Source organism: Lithobates pipiens, unplaced genomic scaffold, assembly GCF_037356315.1.
Source record: "Lithobates pipiens isolate NorthernLeopardFrog02 unplaced genomic scaffold, aLitPip1_a1.2 Scaffold_19, whole genome shotgun sequence".
NCBI classification, from domain to species: Eukaryota; Metazoa; Chordata; class Amphibia; order Anura; family Ranidae; genus Lithobates; species Lithobates pipiens.
The window spans coordinates 422,628,868-422,645,406 of NW_027507764.1; the positions used below are offsets into that span (position 1 = coordinate 422,628,868).

General features: G+C 42.8%; 1 protein-coding gene across 5 annotated transcripts in view; it reads right to left on the bottom strand.

Moving 5' to 3' along the window:
- The window catches only part of OSBPL1A (oxysterol binding protein like 1A), a 159,298-nt gene that overhangs the window by 28,252 nt on the left and 114,507 nt on the right, over window positions 1–16,539 (bottom strand). For all 5 annotated transcript variants that reach the window (XM_077492581.1, XM_077492582.1, XM_077492583.1 and 2 more), the window contains one exon: window positions 9,511–9,586. In XM_077492581.1, coding sequence (XP_077348707.1) covers window positions 9,511–9,586 — 76 coding nt within the window. The remainder of the gene's footprint in view (window positions 1–9,510; window positions 9,587–16,539) is intronic.

Genomic DNA, 16,539 nt, shown 5'->3' on the forward strand with positions numbered 1-16,539 from the left:
TTTTGTTATAATAAATATCCCCCAAAAATATATAAAAAAAACATTTTTTTCCCTCAGTTTAGGCTGATACGTATTCTTCTACATATTTTTGGTAAAAAAATCGCAATAAGCGATTATTGATTGGTTTGCGCAAAAGTTATAGCGTTTACAAAATAGGGGATAGTTTTATAGCATTTTTATTAAAAAATTATTATTATTTTTTTACTAGTAATGGCGGCGATCAGCGATTTTTATTGTGACTGCGACATTGTGGGGGACCCATCGGACATTTTTGACACATTTTTGGGACCATTGTCATTTATACAGTAATCACTGCTATATAAATGCAGTGATTCCTGTGTAAATGACACTGGCAGTGAAGGGGTTAACCAGTGGGTGGCAGTGTAGGGGTTAAATGTTCCTAGGGATGTGTTACTAACTGTGGGGGGGTTGGGCTTTCATTTAGTGAACACTGATCTCTGCTCCAATCACATGGAGCAGAGATCAGCGTCACTAGTTGCTAGGCAGAATGGAGAAATGTTGTTTACAACGGCACTTTTCCATTCGGCCGCTCCGTGAGACGATCGCGGGGATGCCCTTGGCGATCGAGTCCGCGGGTCCCGCGACTGGACTCACGGGGGCCCCGACCAGCGCGGGAGCGCGCCGCCGGCGGCGCGCTCCCGATGGCAGGGCGGCAAATTTAAAGGGATATACATGTACGCCCATTTGCCTGCCCGTGCCATTCCGTCGACGTACATCGTCGTGCGCTGGTCGGCAAGTGGTTAAAAGAATTAAATAAATCTTTTGTGGGTACAGTGTTGCATGACCGAGTAATTGCCAAAGTATGACAGCACTGAAAACTGGCTTGGGCAGGAAGGAAGTAAGTCTTTAAGTTGTTAATGAACTCCAAGAAACAGATTTTATGGTGGGTACTAAAATACAATTTTTTTTCTAATTCATTAACCACTTCCCACCCAGCCTATAGCATATTGATGGCCGGGAAGTGGTTGCATTATCCTGAAAGAATTTGGCTGTTTACCACGTGATCGGCTGTGTCAAAGTCAGCGCAGATAAAACCAACAAAATAATACTAACAAAGTAATATATGTAACATATATAAAATAATCAATAAATAAAACGAAATATAGGATAGGTAAGATGAGCTTCAAAAAGTCCACAAGTGCAGAGTGTCTTCATTCAGCATAAAAAGGTGATGATGTGATCCCTTCCACCAAAGAGTAAGATGGACTCTCACCTTAAACAATGGACCCCTGATAAATCAGACAGGTCAAAAACGCATATTCCCACCAGGGGTTAATCACAGACATCAGCATTCAGACAAGAGTGCTCCGGGAGTAGATCCTTTTCATATCCCATATACCAGCATAATTCCACATGAAAGCACAAGACGACAAAATCTAGTGCTCTCCGTTTCCAAAAGATTTATTAGAGAAGTACAAATAGAATGGTACACTCACATGCTGTGGCACTGATCTCCAGTGCCGAGTAGTAAGCGAAATACAAATTCAATGAATATCCATGCACGGATCAGCGCTATGGCTTGCGGGTGACGTCACAGCTAATGTCACGTGGACCGTGGAGATCAGTGCCACAGCATGCAAGTGTACCATTCTATTTGTACTTCTCTAATAAATCTTTTGGAAATGGAGAGAACTAGATTTTGTCTTCTTATGCTTTCATGTGGAATTATGCTGGTATATGGGATATGAAAAGGATCTACTCCAAGCAACAGAGCCAGGTATGGGCTGAAATTAAATAAATGATGTGATCGAGCCACTGGATACGTCTTCACATTCCGGATTTACGAAGGCAAAGACTCGAGCCCCGCGATTGCACCACATATATTGTAACCAGTGGGAAAATTGTCTGGGAGTTGGCATACCTCTTTTTCGAAAAAGGATACCATTTATATGTCGAAAACTATTATACCAGCCTACCCCTTTTTCGTCACCTTTACAGTAAAAAAAACCCCGGCCTGCGGTACCTTAAAAAAAAAAAAAAAAAAAAAAAAAAAAGGAAGGGATTCCCACAAAATCTGTTGACAAAAATATTGAAAAATGGAGAATCAGCATTCATGAGGAACGAGGGGGTGTTGGCCATGAAGTGGAGGGACAAGAAAGATGTCCACATCCTCCCTACCATCCACAATGACACCGTGGTGAAGATCCAAAGAAGACGCAGATCCATTGTAAAGCCCCGAATGTGTCCACGACTACAATATGTACATGAGGGGTGGATTTAAACGATCAGATGCTACAGCCCTTTTTATCAACCAGAAAGTCCTATTATCGGTACAAGAAAGTTGCGTTTCACATGGCCCTTTTTAATTTGTTTTTCTGCTACCAAAAAGCAACTCAAAACCAACAGATCACCTACCTCAAGTATATTGAAGCTATCGTCACTGCCCTCATTTACCAACAAGGTCCTGCCCCAGGAAGCATTCGCTTTGATAGTGTGTGTCGACTACACGAGCAACACTTTCTCTATAACATTCCCTCCACAGAATCTGTAAGAAGACTCCAAAAGAAATGCTGTGTATGCAGCAGAGGAGGAGAAGAGGAGATACCAGCTATTTATTGTCCCCGCTGTCCCTCCCAACCTGGCCTGTGCAACGGAGATTGCTTCAAAAATGATCATACATCCATCCAATATTGGTTCCCCTTATTATTAACAGACTGCCATTTGCCTGCTTCCATGTTACTACCTTCCATGTTAATTAACTGACCATGGCCTGTTTACCGTTGAGGTCTTTGCTTGCCATATTAAACCATGCTTCTGACTTACACGTGCACCGGCCTTGGCCTGTTTATCAACCATTTTTTTGCCTGCCACTTGGACTGATCTTTTGGCCATCTACCTTATTACACAGGGGTCTCACATATGTGAGGGGCTTCAGAATAGTGTTCTGAGTAGAGAAAACCAGTTTTTTGTTTTTTGTACTCCCAGAACAGGATCTGGTTGCCCGAAGGCTTCAAAGTGATTTGGGTGGGAGAAGCCTCTACCCCTGCCCCCCGGGCCCTAAGCTCGATGGTCCTTCCTGCTGCCTGGACCAATACTTTGGCTGTGCTGACCATATTGCTGCCTGTAATGACCCATGACATTATGGACCACGTTTCTTCCTGCTGCTTGGACCAATACTTTAGCTGCGTTGACCATATATCTGCCTGCTGCCTCTACTGACCTCTGCCTGCTACCTGGACCTGTGCTTTGGCTGTGCTGACAGTATCTCTGCCTGTATGAACTATGGACAGTATTCCTAACTGCTGCCTGGATGATTGCTTTTTCTGTCACTGACCTCATCCCTGCCTGCTTCCTGGACTGATGCTCTCCTCTGTGGACCACTGCACTTCTAAAACTACAGGTAATCTTTTGTTATTTGGTATGTACCTGCTATGTGTTAGAAATATGAAGGGCCTTCAAAAATGTGATCGGTAGTCAGAAAATGATATGTGTAATTAATGCTGCTAGATTGCCTGGAGGTACTACTTAGATGTTGGGCCTCTGTATGTGGCAAGGCTGTGTAAAAGTCTCAAACGTTGTATCGCCATACTCAGGAGGAGTAGCAGAATGTATTTTGGGGTGTCATTTTTGCTATGTACATGCTATGTGTTAGAAATATCTTATAAAGGGCCAAAAAAACACGCATTTTCATTTTTTTCCCACATTTTCCAAAAACCTCTGGGAAAAAAAATGAACTGTTCAAAAGACTCATTATGCCTCCTAGATTATACGCTGGGGTGTTTGCTTTCCAAAATTGGGTCATTTTGTGGACAATTTTATTGTCATGGTGCTCCAGGACCTTCAAAACTGTAATAGGTGGTAGAGAAATGAGATGTGCAATTTATGCTTGTAGAACGCCTGAAGGTGCTACTTCAATGTTGGGCCTCTGTACGTGGCCAGGCTGTGTAAAAGTGTCACGCATGTGGTAGCGTCATACTCAAGAGAAGTAGCAGAATGTATTTTGGGGTGTAGCAATTATGCATATGCTGTGTGAGAGAAATAACCTGTTAATATGACCAGTTTGTGTAAAAAATGAAATAAAAAATAATAATAATAAAAAAAAAAAATAATCTTAATTTTCTCAATAATTGTGGGAAAAAATTCCAACTTCAAAAAAATTCACCATGCCTCTTAGGAAATACCTTTGACTGTCTACTTTCCAAAAAGGCGTCACTTGGGGGGTATTTGTACTTTCCTGGCTTGTTAGTGTCTCAAGAAATGAGAGGCCTTTTTCAAAATGTTTGCAGTTTTTTCGCTTATATCGTAAAAAAAACAAAAAACAGTAGTGATTAAATACAACCAAAAGAAAGCTCTGTTTGTGAGAGGAAATGATGAAAATGTTGTTTGGATACAGTGTAGCATGAGTAATTGTCATTCAAAGTGTGAGAGCGCTGAAAGCTGAAAAATCGGTCTGGGTGGGAAGGTACATAAGTGCCTGGTATTGAAGTGGTTAAAGGATACAGAATTCAGAGGCAGCTGGAATGTCCAAAAGCAGTCCAACTGAGGAGGTGGAAATAATCTAACAATAACAAAACAGTGAACTCAGGACTGCCCATATGTCAAAGAGCTGCCTGAATGACCTTACACTCGAAGCAAGCATCAGATAAGCCATACACATCCACTTGGTATAACCTAAATATTTGACTAATAAAAATATGTAAACTTTTCTCACTAGTGAAAAAGACGTCCACTCCCTAGAATACTAACAAGACAGAACTGTACTGAGAGTGGGAGAAATTATACTAAGCTAGCAACTGTTTTTTTTGTTTGCCAGTGTCCAAATAGTCCCGTAGGCAGCAGTAAAAATCAAATTCTCTAAATCCTGTGTCCCTAAAAGCCAAAGTGCAGCCAAAATATAAAAACAGAAAAATTAGCACAAGGGACATACTGTAACTTACAAACAGTAGGTTGTGTCCCTTGTGCTGATGCCTCTTCTTTTAGTTGAAATCCTCCGTCACTGTAATCTTGTGCAGCGGGGGTTAATAGAACTAAGGTGCTGTTACAGGCTCTGATCAAAAGAGCCCAACTACGCCGAGCCTTTGTGCCCAGCAATTCTATTCTTAGAAGCCATACCACAGCTTCTATAAACAAAACATGCTCTATGAATGAGACGGGGGGCAGACCTTCAATAATCCCCCCGTCCTCCATTCTTAGATCCTGTTAGATCCTGTTTCATTCATAGAAGCTGTACTACATGGAGTAGCTGGGTGAAAAGGGTAGGTATAGTTGGACTCTCTTGACGAGTCTGTGACAGCCCCTTAGTTGCATTAACCCCGGTCACACCAGAAGATTACAGAAGATTACAGCAGCAAGGGTTGGGGCATAGATGGAGGATGATTTCAGCTAAAAGAGGAGGCATCAGCACAAGGGATCTATCCTACTGACTAAGTTATTACCTTTGTGCCGATTTCTGTGCTTTTTATTTCGCACTTAGGCTTTAATGAACAAGAAAGAAATATGAATGTTACTGGAAAGCCTCTCATTCCCCACAAAGGTATAATATCTACAGATGAAAATATGAAGGAATATCTACAGATGAAGATATAAGACTGACAAATTCATATTAAACAAGCAAAGAATGTTGTTCGGACTGCACAACATCTATTTAGATGGAGGCATGCACCTTCTGTGTCCTAATAGACACAATAGTAGGGATAGGATTACATGCATATAAATAATTACTGCTATCTCATCACTACAGTGCCTGCATAAACATTAGCTTTACAGCTACTAATACACAAAATTATAATTTCCCGCCAAAACCTAAATTAGAAATACAAATTGGCTATCAAGTTACTAATCAAAGCATGCCTTAAAACACCAATAAACCTAAAATAGCGTTCCATATCTTACTTATTACAGGTATTTATATAGCACTGACAATTTACACTTAGCCTTACGTACTGTATATTGTACATTCACATTAGTCCCTGCCCCAAGGAGTTTACAATCCAAGGTCCTGACCAGATTTGCATACATACACATTTTAAAGCCAATCTAGGCAGGAGCCAAGCATGTCTACCTAGCAGCCTGTCTTTGGAGTGGAAGGAAACTGGAGTACCCAGAGCAAACCCACACAAAAACACATGTACCGATATGCATGAAAAAAAGTAATCTAGTCTTGCATAAAAGTAGATATGTTGTATTAAATCTTGCTCAAAGCCTATTTTTGTAAAAGATCGTTCAGATAAAAAGCATGGCCATCAACCAAAAGTTTTGCTGATCAACCATGAGAAATCTGTCCATCTTTGAGGGACTTTACCACGGAGCAGCAAGAGGGAACACTGACCTTCACTAATCAGCAAGGGGGAACAAAGGGGACATAATGGTCATAAAAGAGGCGTACTTACTACCAATGTAAGGGGCTACAGACACTAACCAACAAAGAAAAGGAGCACAGACACTAACCACCAATGTATTGGGGCAGTGTCACTAACCACCCTTGGTATTTCTTTCCTCCTTTTAACCACCAATGGCAGGCACTTTTTCCTCCAACTGAACACTGATGTTGGTCCAATATGAAGTATTTTTTCCTCCCCCTCAAAAAAAAAAAAAAAAAAAAAAAAAAAACACACCAACACTTCTTATTTCCTCCCTCGATCACTGATATTTAATCTCACCCTGGCCATTAATGCCATTTTTTTTCTCCTGCTGGCCACCAATGCTTTTCATATTTTCTCTCATTGACCATAGACAGCGGCCATTTGCTCCTGTAGTTATAAAATGACCAACAAATTACAAACCCTTTGAAAAAGTCAGGAGATGTAACTAGTCTGGGTCAGATCGCAAGGCAATCAGAAGTGATGTTCCGATGTCAGTGAGCAAGGGGAGATCAGGTGAGAGATGCTGTCTAAACTGTTTACTAGTGGTTTCTCACACCACACTCATCACACTTATGGGCTTTTTGCTATAATATTTTTGTGAGTGGCATTTTATTGAATTTTAATAGCTGTTTTTTTTTAGAACTACGCCATTGGCTTTCCTTTTCCTTCTTCCTGGGGTTTTGTGACAAGCTCACTGAGAGGAGAGTGAATGAAGAAACAGAGATCTGTTGGAGACTATATTTTAGCACAAAAGGCGCCATTGTTCATCATTCAGATAAGCAACTAGAGTCGTGAGTGTAAGGGAGAGAAGGGAGTGTGTGACCTACCACAGGGGGTTTGAAGTGGATCACATGTGCTCACAGCACAGGAATGGACTATATGATATCGTGTTTGTTATGGAATGGACTATTGAGCACTCTTATCACATGGACACTTTGAGGGATATGTTGTGATATAATTTTAAATAAGTTTCATGTGGAACGCTGAATTTATGTTTACGATTTAAGGTACATAGCGCTACCTTGTATCTAGATTATGAATTAATGTGATTAACATATTTTGCTCCCGCCGACCAGCAATATAAAAGGGCACTATGTCACATACTGCTTACCACTGCAGTCTATACATTCAGTTTTACATAAGTGCTTATCACTGTACATTATATACTCCTGATCAAAAATGTTTATAGTCCCAACCCTAGTAGTCCCAATAGCAGTGAGTGATTATTTCACCAACGCACATAAACCTAAAGTATTGTAGAATATAGACATTTTGTCTGAGCTTACCCTTAAAGAAGAACTTAAAGTGTAACTTCGCCCTAAAGGGGAAGTTCCACTTTGGGAGAAGTGTGCAGTCCTGAGCGCTGGACTCAGTCCGCCGCGCAGTCCTGAGCACGGCACTCAGTCCGCCGCGCAGTCCTGAGCACGGCACTCAGTCCGCCGCGCAGTCCTGAGCACGGAACTCTGTATGTAGTGCAACCCCAACTCTGCACTCAGTACACAGCGCACACCCCTGAACTCTGTTATGTAACACACTGCTGAACTCTGCACAGCACTGAATGCCGCATACTCCCGAGCACTCATATGCATCTAAGTAGATACATAGGGGCTTATTTACTAAAGCTGGAGAGTGCAAAATCAGGCTCACTTCTGCATAGAAACCAATCGGCTTCCAGGTTGTATTGCCAAAGCTTAATTGAACAAGCTCAGGTTAGAAGCTGATTGGATACCATGCACATCTGCACCAGATTCTGACTGCAGCAGTTCTAGTAAATCTACCCCATAGTCTTAGAAATGCAACCAGCCTTTTGAGGGCAACTATAATGCTGATGCAGCCCACAATAAAATTGAGTTTGACACCCCCTGGCCTAGGCAATCCTACCGGAAGTGGGTAGCTGTCAAAACTAGGCACCCGCTCCCCAGCCCCCCCCCCCCCCCCAAAAAAAAAGTTCCAAAAGTAGAATGGATGGGTGGGGGAGGGCATAAAGTGGAACTTCCCCTTTAGGGCGAAGTTACACTTTAAGTTCTTCTTCAAGGGTAAGCTCAGACAAAATGTCTATATTCTACAATACTTTAGGTTTATGTGCGTTGGTGAAATAATCACTTGTGCTACAGTAGTAAGACCCCTTTCACACCACACTGCCCATTGCGTCGGCGGTAAAACGCTGATATTTTTAGCAGCGTTTTACCGCCGGATTTGTGGCGCATTGCGGCCGCTAGCGGGGCGCTTTTACCCCCGCTAGCGGCCGCAAAAGGGTTAAAACCGCCGGCAATACGCCGCAATAGCGGCGTTTTGCCGGCGGTATTACAGTGCTGCCCCATTGATTTCAATGGGGAGCAGCGGTGGAGGAGCGGTAAACTCACCGCTCCAAAGAAGCTGCTGGCAGGACTTTTTTCTGCCGTCCTGCCAGCGCACCGCTGTGGTGTGAAAGCCCTCGGGGCGTTCACACTACACACAATGGTGCAGTTTCTTTAGGGCAGATTGCAGGCGCTATTTCTAACGCTATAGCGCCTGCAAAATGCCCTGGTGTGAAAGGGGTGTTAAGGAGTATTTTGTGGGTAGAAAGCTTGCAGTATATGTGTGCATTGTGTACTGGAAGTAGGTTTAGACTATTTTTAGCCAAGTTCTTTAGGCCATGCCCAGCATCCAGTGCAATTTCTTTTCAGGTTCAAGCTGCTATATTTGTGCAGAGATCTTACCTGGAAGTGGGAGCAAGTACCTGGTTTTGACTGGTATCTGCTCCCCTCCAAAAACCCCAAAAGTGCCAAATGTGGCAGTGAAAAGGGGGGGGGGGGGGTGAACAAATGGAATTTGCCCTTTTGGGTGGAGCTCCACTTTAAAGTGTATCTAAAACTAAGACCTAAATGCAATAGAACATATAATACAATTTACTAGTCCTTGGTGTGGTGCCTGCATTAGTTTTCTTTTTTTTTCCCCCCATTTTATTTTTTCTCCAGTTCTCCTGCAAATAACACACCATTGGTAGCTTATAAAAATATGACTGCAGCCACAACATCTAGGAACTATACGATGCAATGCAATACATTTTTGTTCTTGGGTTTAGTTAGTAAACATTAATACAAACTGGCTCATAGAATATTTCATAGAAAACAGAAATGTACTTTTTTTATACAACATTGTCAAAATATTACCAGAAAAATAACATAAGAAATAGGTAAATGCTTACCATTCCAATGCATTTTCTTAAAATACTCCAAATACTAAAATCATTTCTGGAAAACATTGGTGATGGTAAACTTGTTCTGAAGAAAAACAAAAGAGGAAAAAGTTAGATAAATTCTTAGGGGACTGGTCACACATAAAATGTGCATTAAAATGCATAAGAATGCTCAAAAAATGGGTGTGTATTGCCTTCCATTGACATGCAACAATGCATATTTTTCTGTGTTCACACGTGTATGAAGTAAGGGAGAAAGATGGAGAGAGACAAACAAATTTTTTATTTTGGAGAGACATTGGCAAAACGGGATGTCTACCCTAACAGTCCCAATCATTGTCATTGTACTAGCTATACCAAAGAGAAGCAGATGAGGAGATTGCTGCTATTGAGTGCATCCATTGATCACACAACATGAAAGTAAAGGGCAGTTTTGGACCTTGTACCAGGACTTACCATATCACACGCTCATCTACTTCTATAAACCCTGCCACTGCGTCACCTCACTAGTCAGCTTTCCACTGCATACCCTCTACTTCCCCTCTAAGATGGCTGACATATGGGTCTTTGTAAGGGACAAAAGAATATAAAAAAGACTTTTCTTTTCCCAAAAGACTTGTGTTGATGTGCATTTATGTGCATAATACATATATGTAGCATTTTGTTGTTTTTTTTTAACAAAAAAGTTTATTTAAAATTTCAAACAAAACTGAGAAAGGCAAGAATACAGTGGTACATTCTCATCCACATTAGATATCATTAGATATCAGATCACAGTGTAAGCCTTACAATAAACAGGCGGCATACTGGTATACATGCAACAGTGAAAAATACTATTTCAGGGGCACAACACTTCAGCCAGGAGGCACAGGAGGAGGAGGAGGCGTTTCTCACGCCCTAGAGGGGAGGGGGGTGGAAGGGAGGTAGAGGGAAGGGAGGGGGGACCAGAAGGAGCATGGAGGGTAGGAGGGATCTGTTTCCATCTCAGCTGGATTTTATCAACGGTATGCACTGTGTGCATTTTTAATCTGTATGCGTTTTTATTTGCCATTTTATCCATTGCCTATCCTCTGTGCTTCCTTGTTCCGAGTTCTATCCCAGATTCAATCCTTGTTCAGGGACCCAAGCAGCCCAGAGTTTGTCGAACTTTTTAGGGCAATTACGTCCCATGTATGCCAGTTTATACAGCAGCAATGCCTGATCAATCAGGGACTGTCACTCTGACCGTAGGGGGAAGAGGCCTGTTCCATTGCATCAGGATTGCCTTACTGGCATAAAAAGCTGCATAAAATACAAATAATTTTTTAGACTGAGGGACCTCTAGTGTATCACAGATACCCCGCAGTAAGGGTATTGGGTCGCAGGGGACCCTTAGTTTACCTATTGAGTTTATCACCTCCACTACTCCCGTTCAGAATGGCCTTAGCTGTCGACAGGACCACACCACATGGAAGAAGGTTCCAACCTCCGCACTGTCTCTATGACTGGTCGGTTGTCTATCAGGGTATATCCTGGCCAGTCTTTCCGGGGAGTAGTAGACCCAGTGGATGAACTTCAGTTGTGTAAGGCGGTCCCTGGCCGAAATCATTAATGGGATATACTGCTCAATACCCTACTCCCAGTCATCGCAAGCCAGCACCGGAATATCTGATTGCGAATAGCCGGGAGACCTTTGAGGTGTCAAGTCCCATCAGAATGGAATACAGGGCAGACAAAGTTCCCCCCATCTCCGAGGTCCTCAGCAAGGCCTCTACATCATTTGCCTCTAGTTTAAGGGATCTTGGGAACTGGGCCTGGGATGCGTGGCTTAGTTGTAGATATCTAAATAGCATGCGATTAGGGAGGTTTCGGGCCCCCCAAGGTCATCAAAGCTAAGTAATCTGCTGTTAGTTACTATATCTCCCAGGGTTTTGATTTTAAACCTTTCCCATAGCACTGCATCTGGTATGGCTTTAAAATGAAGTAATCAAGGGTTACCCCAAAGTGGGGTGTGCATGGACCAAGTGTCCACTTCTTGTACTTTGGACCGGATGATATCCCACACTTTCAGTGTAGTTTTCATGGGGGAGGTGATTTTACTATTGGACCGGGGTCCTCGTGGATCAGGTTTCTGAGTTCAGCATGGGAGCCCAACAGTGCTGCATCCAGGGTGACAGCTGGGTTGACTGGCTCTTCCAAGAGCCACCAGCGTACCCTAACCAAGACCGTGGTGCAATAGTATTTAATAAGCCAGGTTAGTGCCAGTCCCCCTAGGGAAGTTGGGAGTTGCAATGTTGTTTTTGCTATCCTGGGAGTACCCCCAAGCCAGAGAAACAAGGTGATTATGCTATCCAGTTTCCTTACATGTAGCATTTTAAAGCAAAACACTGCACATGACAAGAGGGTTGTGAACAGGACACATAGAAAACAAGTGTATTCTATGTCTCCTTGCAGTGACCTGCATTCTTCCAGTGTGGTAAAATGCAGGTCACAGCTGAGGCAGGGCCTAAGGGAGCTAAGAGCTCTATATGGAGTAATGCATATGAGTCAGTGTATACGTGCGGAAGGTACTTCACTGCAGAGAGAACATTGCAATATTTTGCATATTTAACCGCTTGCCGACCAGCTCATCCCAATATAAGCCAGCAGAATGGCTCCACTGAGCAAAACAAAGTATGGGTACGTCGTGCCCTTTAAGAGCCACTGAGGGGCCCAATGCGCATGGCTGGCCACCCACCATCACAGGCATGAGAGACAGCACGGGGATTTGTGTGTGTAAACAAATTTCTGTTCTGTCAGGGGAGAATAGATATACTGTTTGTTCCTACTAAGTAGGAACAAACGATAAGTCTCCTCCCCAGTCAGTCCTATCCCCATACAGTTAGAACACATCCAGGGAACACACATTTAACCCCTTGATCACCCCCTAGTGTTAACACCTTCCCTAACAGTGACATGTGATATTTTATAGCTCTGAACACTGTATAAACGCCAATGGTCCCAAAAATGTGTCAAAAGTGTCTAATCTGTCTGATGCAATGTCACAGTACCGCTAAAAATCACAGCTCACCACCATTACTAGTAAAAATATAAAATAATCAATAAATAATAAAAATGCCATAAATCTTTCCCATAGTTTGTTGACCCAATAACTTTTGCGCAAACCAATCAATATTTGCTTATTGCGATTTTTTTTACCAAAAATATGTAAAAAAATATTTATTGGTCTAAACTGATGAAGAAAATAGGATTTTTGTACTCACTGTAAAATCCTTTTCTCTGAAGTTCATTGATGGACACAGTTCCTTGAATTCTTGACCTTTGGGTTATCACGCCATCTTCAGGAGAGGACTAGGCAGAAAATGTAAAACATGTAAAAACAGCAAGACTGCCCAGCACAGCCCAGGGGGCAGTCCCACTGGCTATAACCCCTCACCCTGCTTCCTGCAGCTCAGTTCGTCGTGCTGTGTCCGTCAATGAACTCCAGGAAAAAGGATTTTACGGTGAGTACAAAAATCCTATTTTCTCCTTCGTCCATTGACACAGCTCCTTTAATTCTTGACCTTAGGGACGTCCCCAAGCAGTGTCAAAAAATTAGGGGTGGAAACAGCAAAAAATAACTTCACACACAACAAGAGGAACACCTCAAAAGAGGAGCTGCCACCTTAAATGGCCACCATCAAAACCTACGGCCAACTTATGCATCTAAAGATGTGTTCACAACAAACTTGTAACTCAATGAAAGCGCAAATTGCAACTTTACACAGCCGTCTGCAAAATCTTGCGGCCAAAGCAAACATCCGAAGATGCACTCACGTCAACTTTGTAGAATTTAGTGAAAGTGTGAACGGACAACCAAGTCGCCGCCTTACACACTTGGAAGACAGACGCTTGATGTCGGAAAGCCCAGGAGGTTCCAATTGCCCTGGTGGAATGAGCCGTGACAGGAAAAGAGAGCACCCGCTCCTTTAAGGCATAGGCCTGAACCACGATCTGTCTGATCCACTGAGAAATGGTGGTCGACGAGACCGCCAGACCTTTCTTCGGACCAGCCACCAAGACAAACAGAGTCTGACTTCCGGAAAGGAGCCATAGCAGACAGATACACTCATCGGCTTAGGACATAGGGATGGTAACACCATGTCCTCATTTAGATGTAATGCTGAAACCACCTTTGGAAGAAAGGAGGGCTACGGATGTAGCACCACCTTATCCTTGTGGTTGAGCAGGCAGGGAGACTTGCATGACAAGGCCGCCAACTCAGAAACCCTCCTGGAAGATGTAATAGCCACTAGAAAGACTACTACTGTCGGGATTGCTGGACGCATTACACCACAGACCCATCACCTGAGCAGTATGGGGTGGCTGTCGGCCACGGCACACTGTGACGCGGATAGCAGTAGCCTGGTCATATGTATTCCCCGGAGCATATAGCACACTGGCCACCCCCGGATCAGAAGGGGCCTGTCATGGCCGACCCAGCGTGTAGCTAGGGTCTGCTCACACTCTATGGCCAGGCTCTCGATGGGAGACTACAAGGATCTATATTATCCAGCCAGTCCCCCAGCCCGGCTGTTGATTGTAGATCACAGGATCAAAATTGCAGAAAAAGTGAAAAAATTCCCACGACCAATGGACCCCTCAGGAAGCCAGGTCCTTCTATACTAGGCAAGAAAAAAACTGAGCGGCAGGGTGAGGGGTTATAGCCAGAGCGACTGCCCTCTGGGCGGTGCTGTGCAGTCTTGCCGTTTTTACATATTCTGCCTAGTCCTCTCCTGAAGGTGGCGTGATAACCCTAAGGTCAAGAATTAAAGGAGCTGTGTACGTCAATGAACGAAAGAGAATTTTTATTTTTTTTTTTAAACATTTTTGGGGATATTTATTATAGCAAAAAGTAAAAAAATGTTTTTTTTGTTTGTTTTGTTTTTTAAACTGTCGTTTTCTCGTTTATAGCGCAAAAAAATAAAAATAGCAGAGGTGATCAAATACCACCAAAAGAAAGCCATTTGTGGGGAAAAAAAGGACACAAATTTTGTTTGGGCACAGAATTGCACAACTGCGCAATTGTCAGTTAAAGCACTGCAATGCCAAATTGTAAAAAGTGCGCTGGTCAGGCAGGGGGTAAAATCTTCTGGGGCTGAAGTGGTTAAAAGGTCCCTGTACTGTCAGACGAGGAGTATAGCCCCCTTTCACACTGGGGCAGTGGGTGTGTCGCCTGTAAAGCACAGCCATTTTTAGTGGCGCTTTACTGTCAATTTTGCTGTGCTATTCGGCCTCTAGCGGGGCACTTTTACTCCCCGCTAGCGGCCGAGAAAGGGTTAAAACCACCGCAAATCTTGAGATTGCAGATTGAGAAACCGCAGATTTTGAGTGGAATGTATTGCACAGAAGAATCCAGTGCAAGCACAAGGAGTACACATTCGCTCATGTAGCAAGTGTTATTAGCTAGAAATGCACGTTGATCCTGTAACTGCAAGGAAAGTGTGCTAGCCACGTCAATACTGTTATAAATATTAAAAAAAAAAAATTTAAGTGGTAAATTAAACAACTGATATTTTTTACAGTGTATAAAAATTACCTTCCAATGGAGAAGTAGAATACTCCATGTCATGAATGTCATGCTGAATGAAAACATTCAGAGGTCCCTTTTAGTTCAAGTTTAGGTTTGTTATGGTGGACTGGGAAAAAGTCCTGCTGCTGTATGTTTGATATGATTTTCAGAAAGAGGAGTTACATTAAGTTTGACAGAGACACGTGTAGCATGCACAACACTTAAAAACGTAAAAAGTGTAGCTGTAAATAGGGCCTAGTATATATTGCGGTTTGGAAGACACCCAATTTTGCCTTTGTTGGTGAGATGGGCCTTGGACAACACCCCAGTTACTGGCTGACTTGATGAAAGGGTTGTCATTATGTCTACTATCAAAGAACTAGTAAACTTGTCCCTACTACATGATGCCTGCAGTAAGAGCATGCAGTATATGCTTATGCATTTGGTCCGTTTCCCACCCTATACCTCTGTGCCCAGTTTCCACTTGTACCAATTACATGCATATTCTTATTTCTCAAAGTCAACACTCCCACTACTCTGCCCACAATTTCTTCAGCAGCCTACATTTTTCAATCTCTATCTCACCCACAGAGAAAATTAATTTGCAGGTGAAACCTTACTGAGGAGTGTGGATTTGTAGAAAGAAGGCAGGAAAACCATGAATGGGATTTCACTTATGCAGACGACTGACATCCTCAGTTCTAGCAAAGTAGTAACCATCATTGTGCGCAAATACTATTGTCATCATTTATAAAGGACTCACGAATAAGGAAACATTATTTGTACTACTGAGGAACTGAATCTAGTCCCTCTTGAGAAGAGGAGATTAAGGGTCAACATGTACAAATATATAAGAGGCCCATAAAGTGAACTTGGTGTTGAGTTATTCACTTTAAGGTCATCACAGAGGACAAGGGGGCACGCCAAGTCTAGAGGAAAAAAGATTTAATCTCCAAATACGGAAAGGTTACTTCACATTAAGAGCTGTGAAAATGTGGAATAGACTCCCTCCAGAAGTGGGTTTGGCAAGCTCAGGAGTTTGCTTTAAGAAAGGCCTGTATTCTTTCCTAAATGTACATAATATAACTGGGTACTAACATTTATAGGTAAAGTTGATCCAGAGTGAAAGTGAGGGTACAAAATGCACCAGGGCTGGTGAGCAGAGGGAGTAAAACATGACCTATAGCCTGTGGTAAGTGGGAAATGAGAAGTGGAAGGAATACTGCCTCATCATTGGTGTCAGTAGAAAAGATAGTGCCCCATTATTGGCATCATTGGAAGAATAGAAGAATAGCCCCCCCACATTTGGTATCAGTGGGAGGAGTAGTGCTCCATTTATTGTATTAGTGGAAGGAATAAAGCCCCACTATTGGTGTCAGTGAAAGAAATAGTGTCCCGTCAATGTCGGGATACACCCAGATGCCTGACCGGTAAATGGCTCAGACTCTCAGCATACCAGTGAGCGCTGGAGGGCCAGAGCAGAGCAGTGGCTGACATTTTCTTGAATG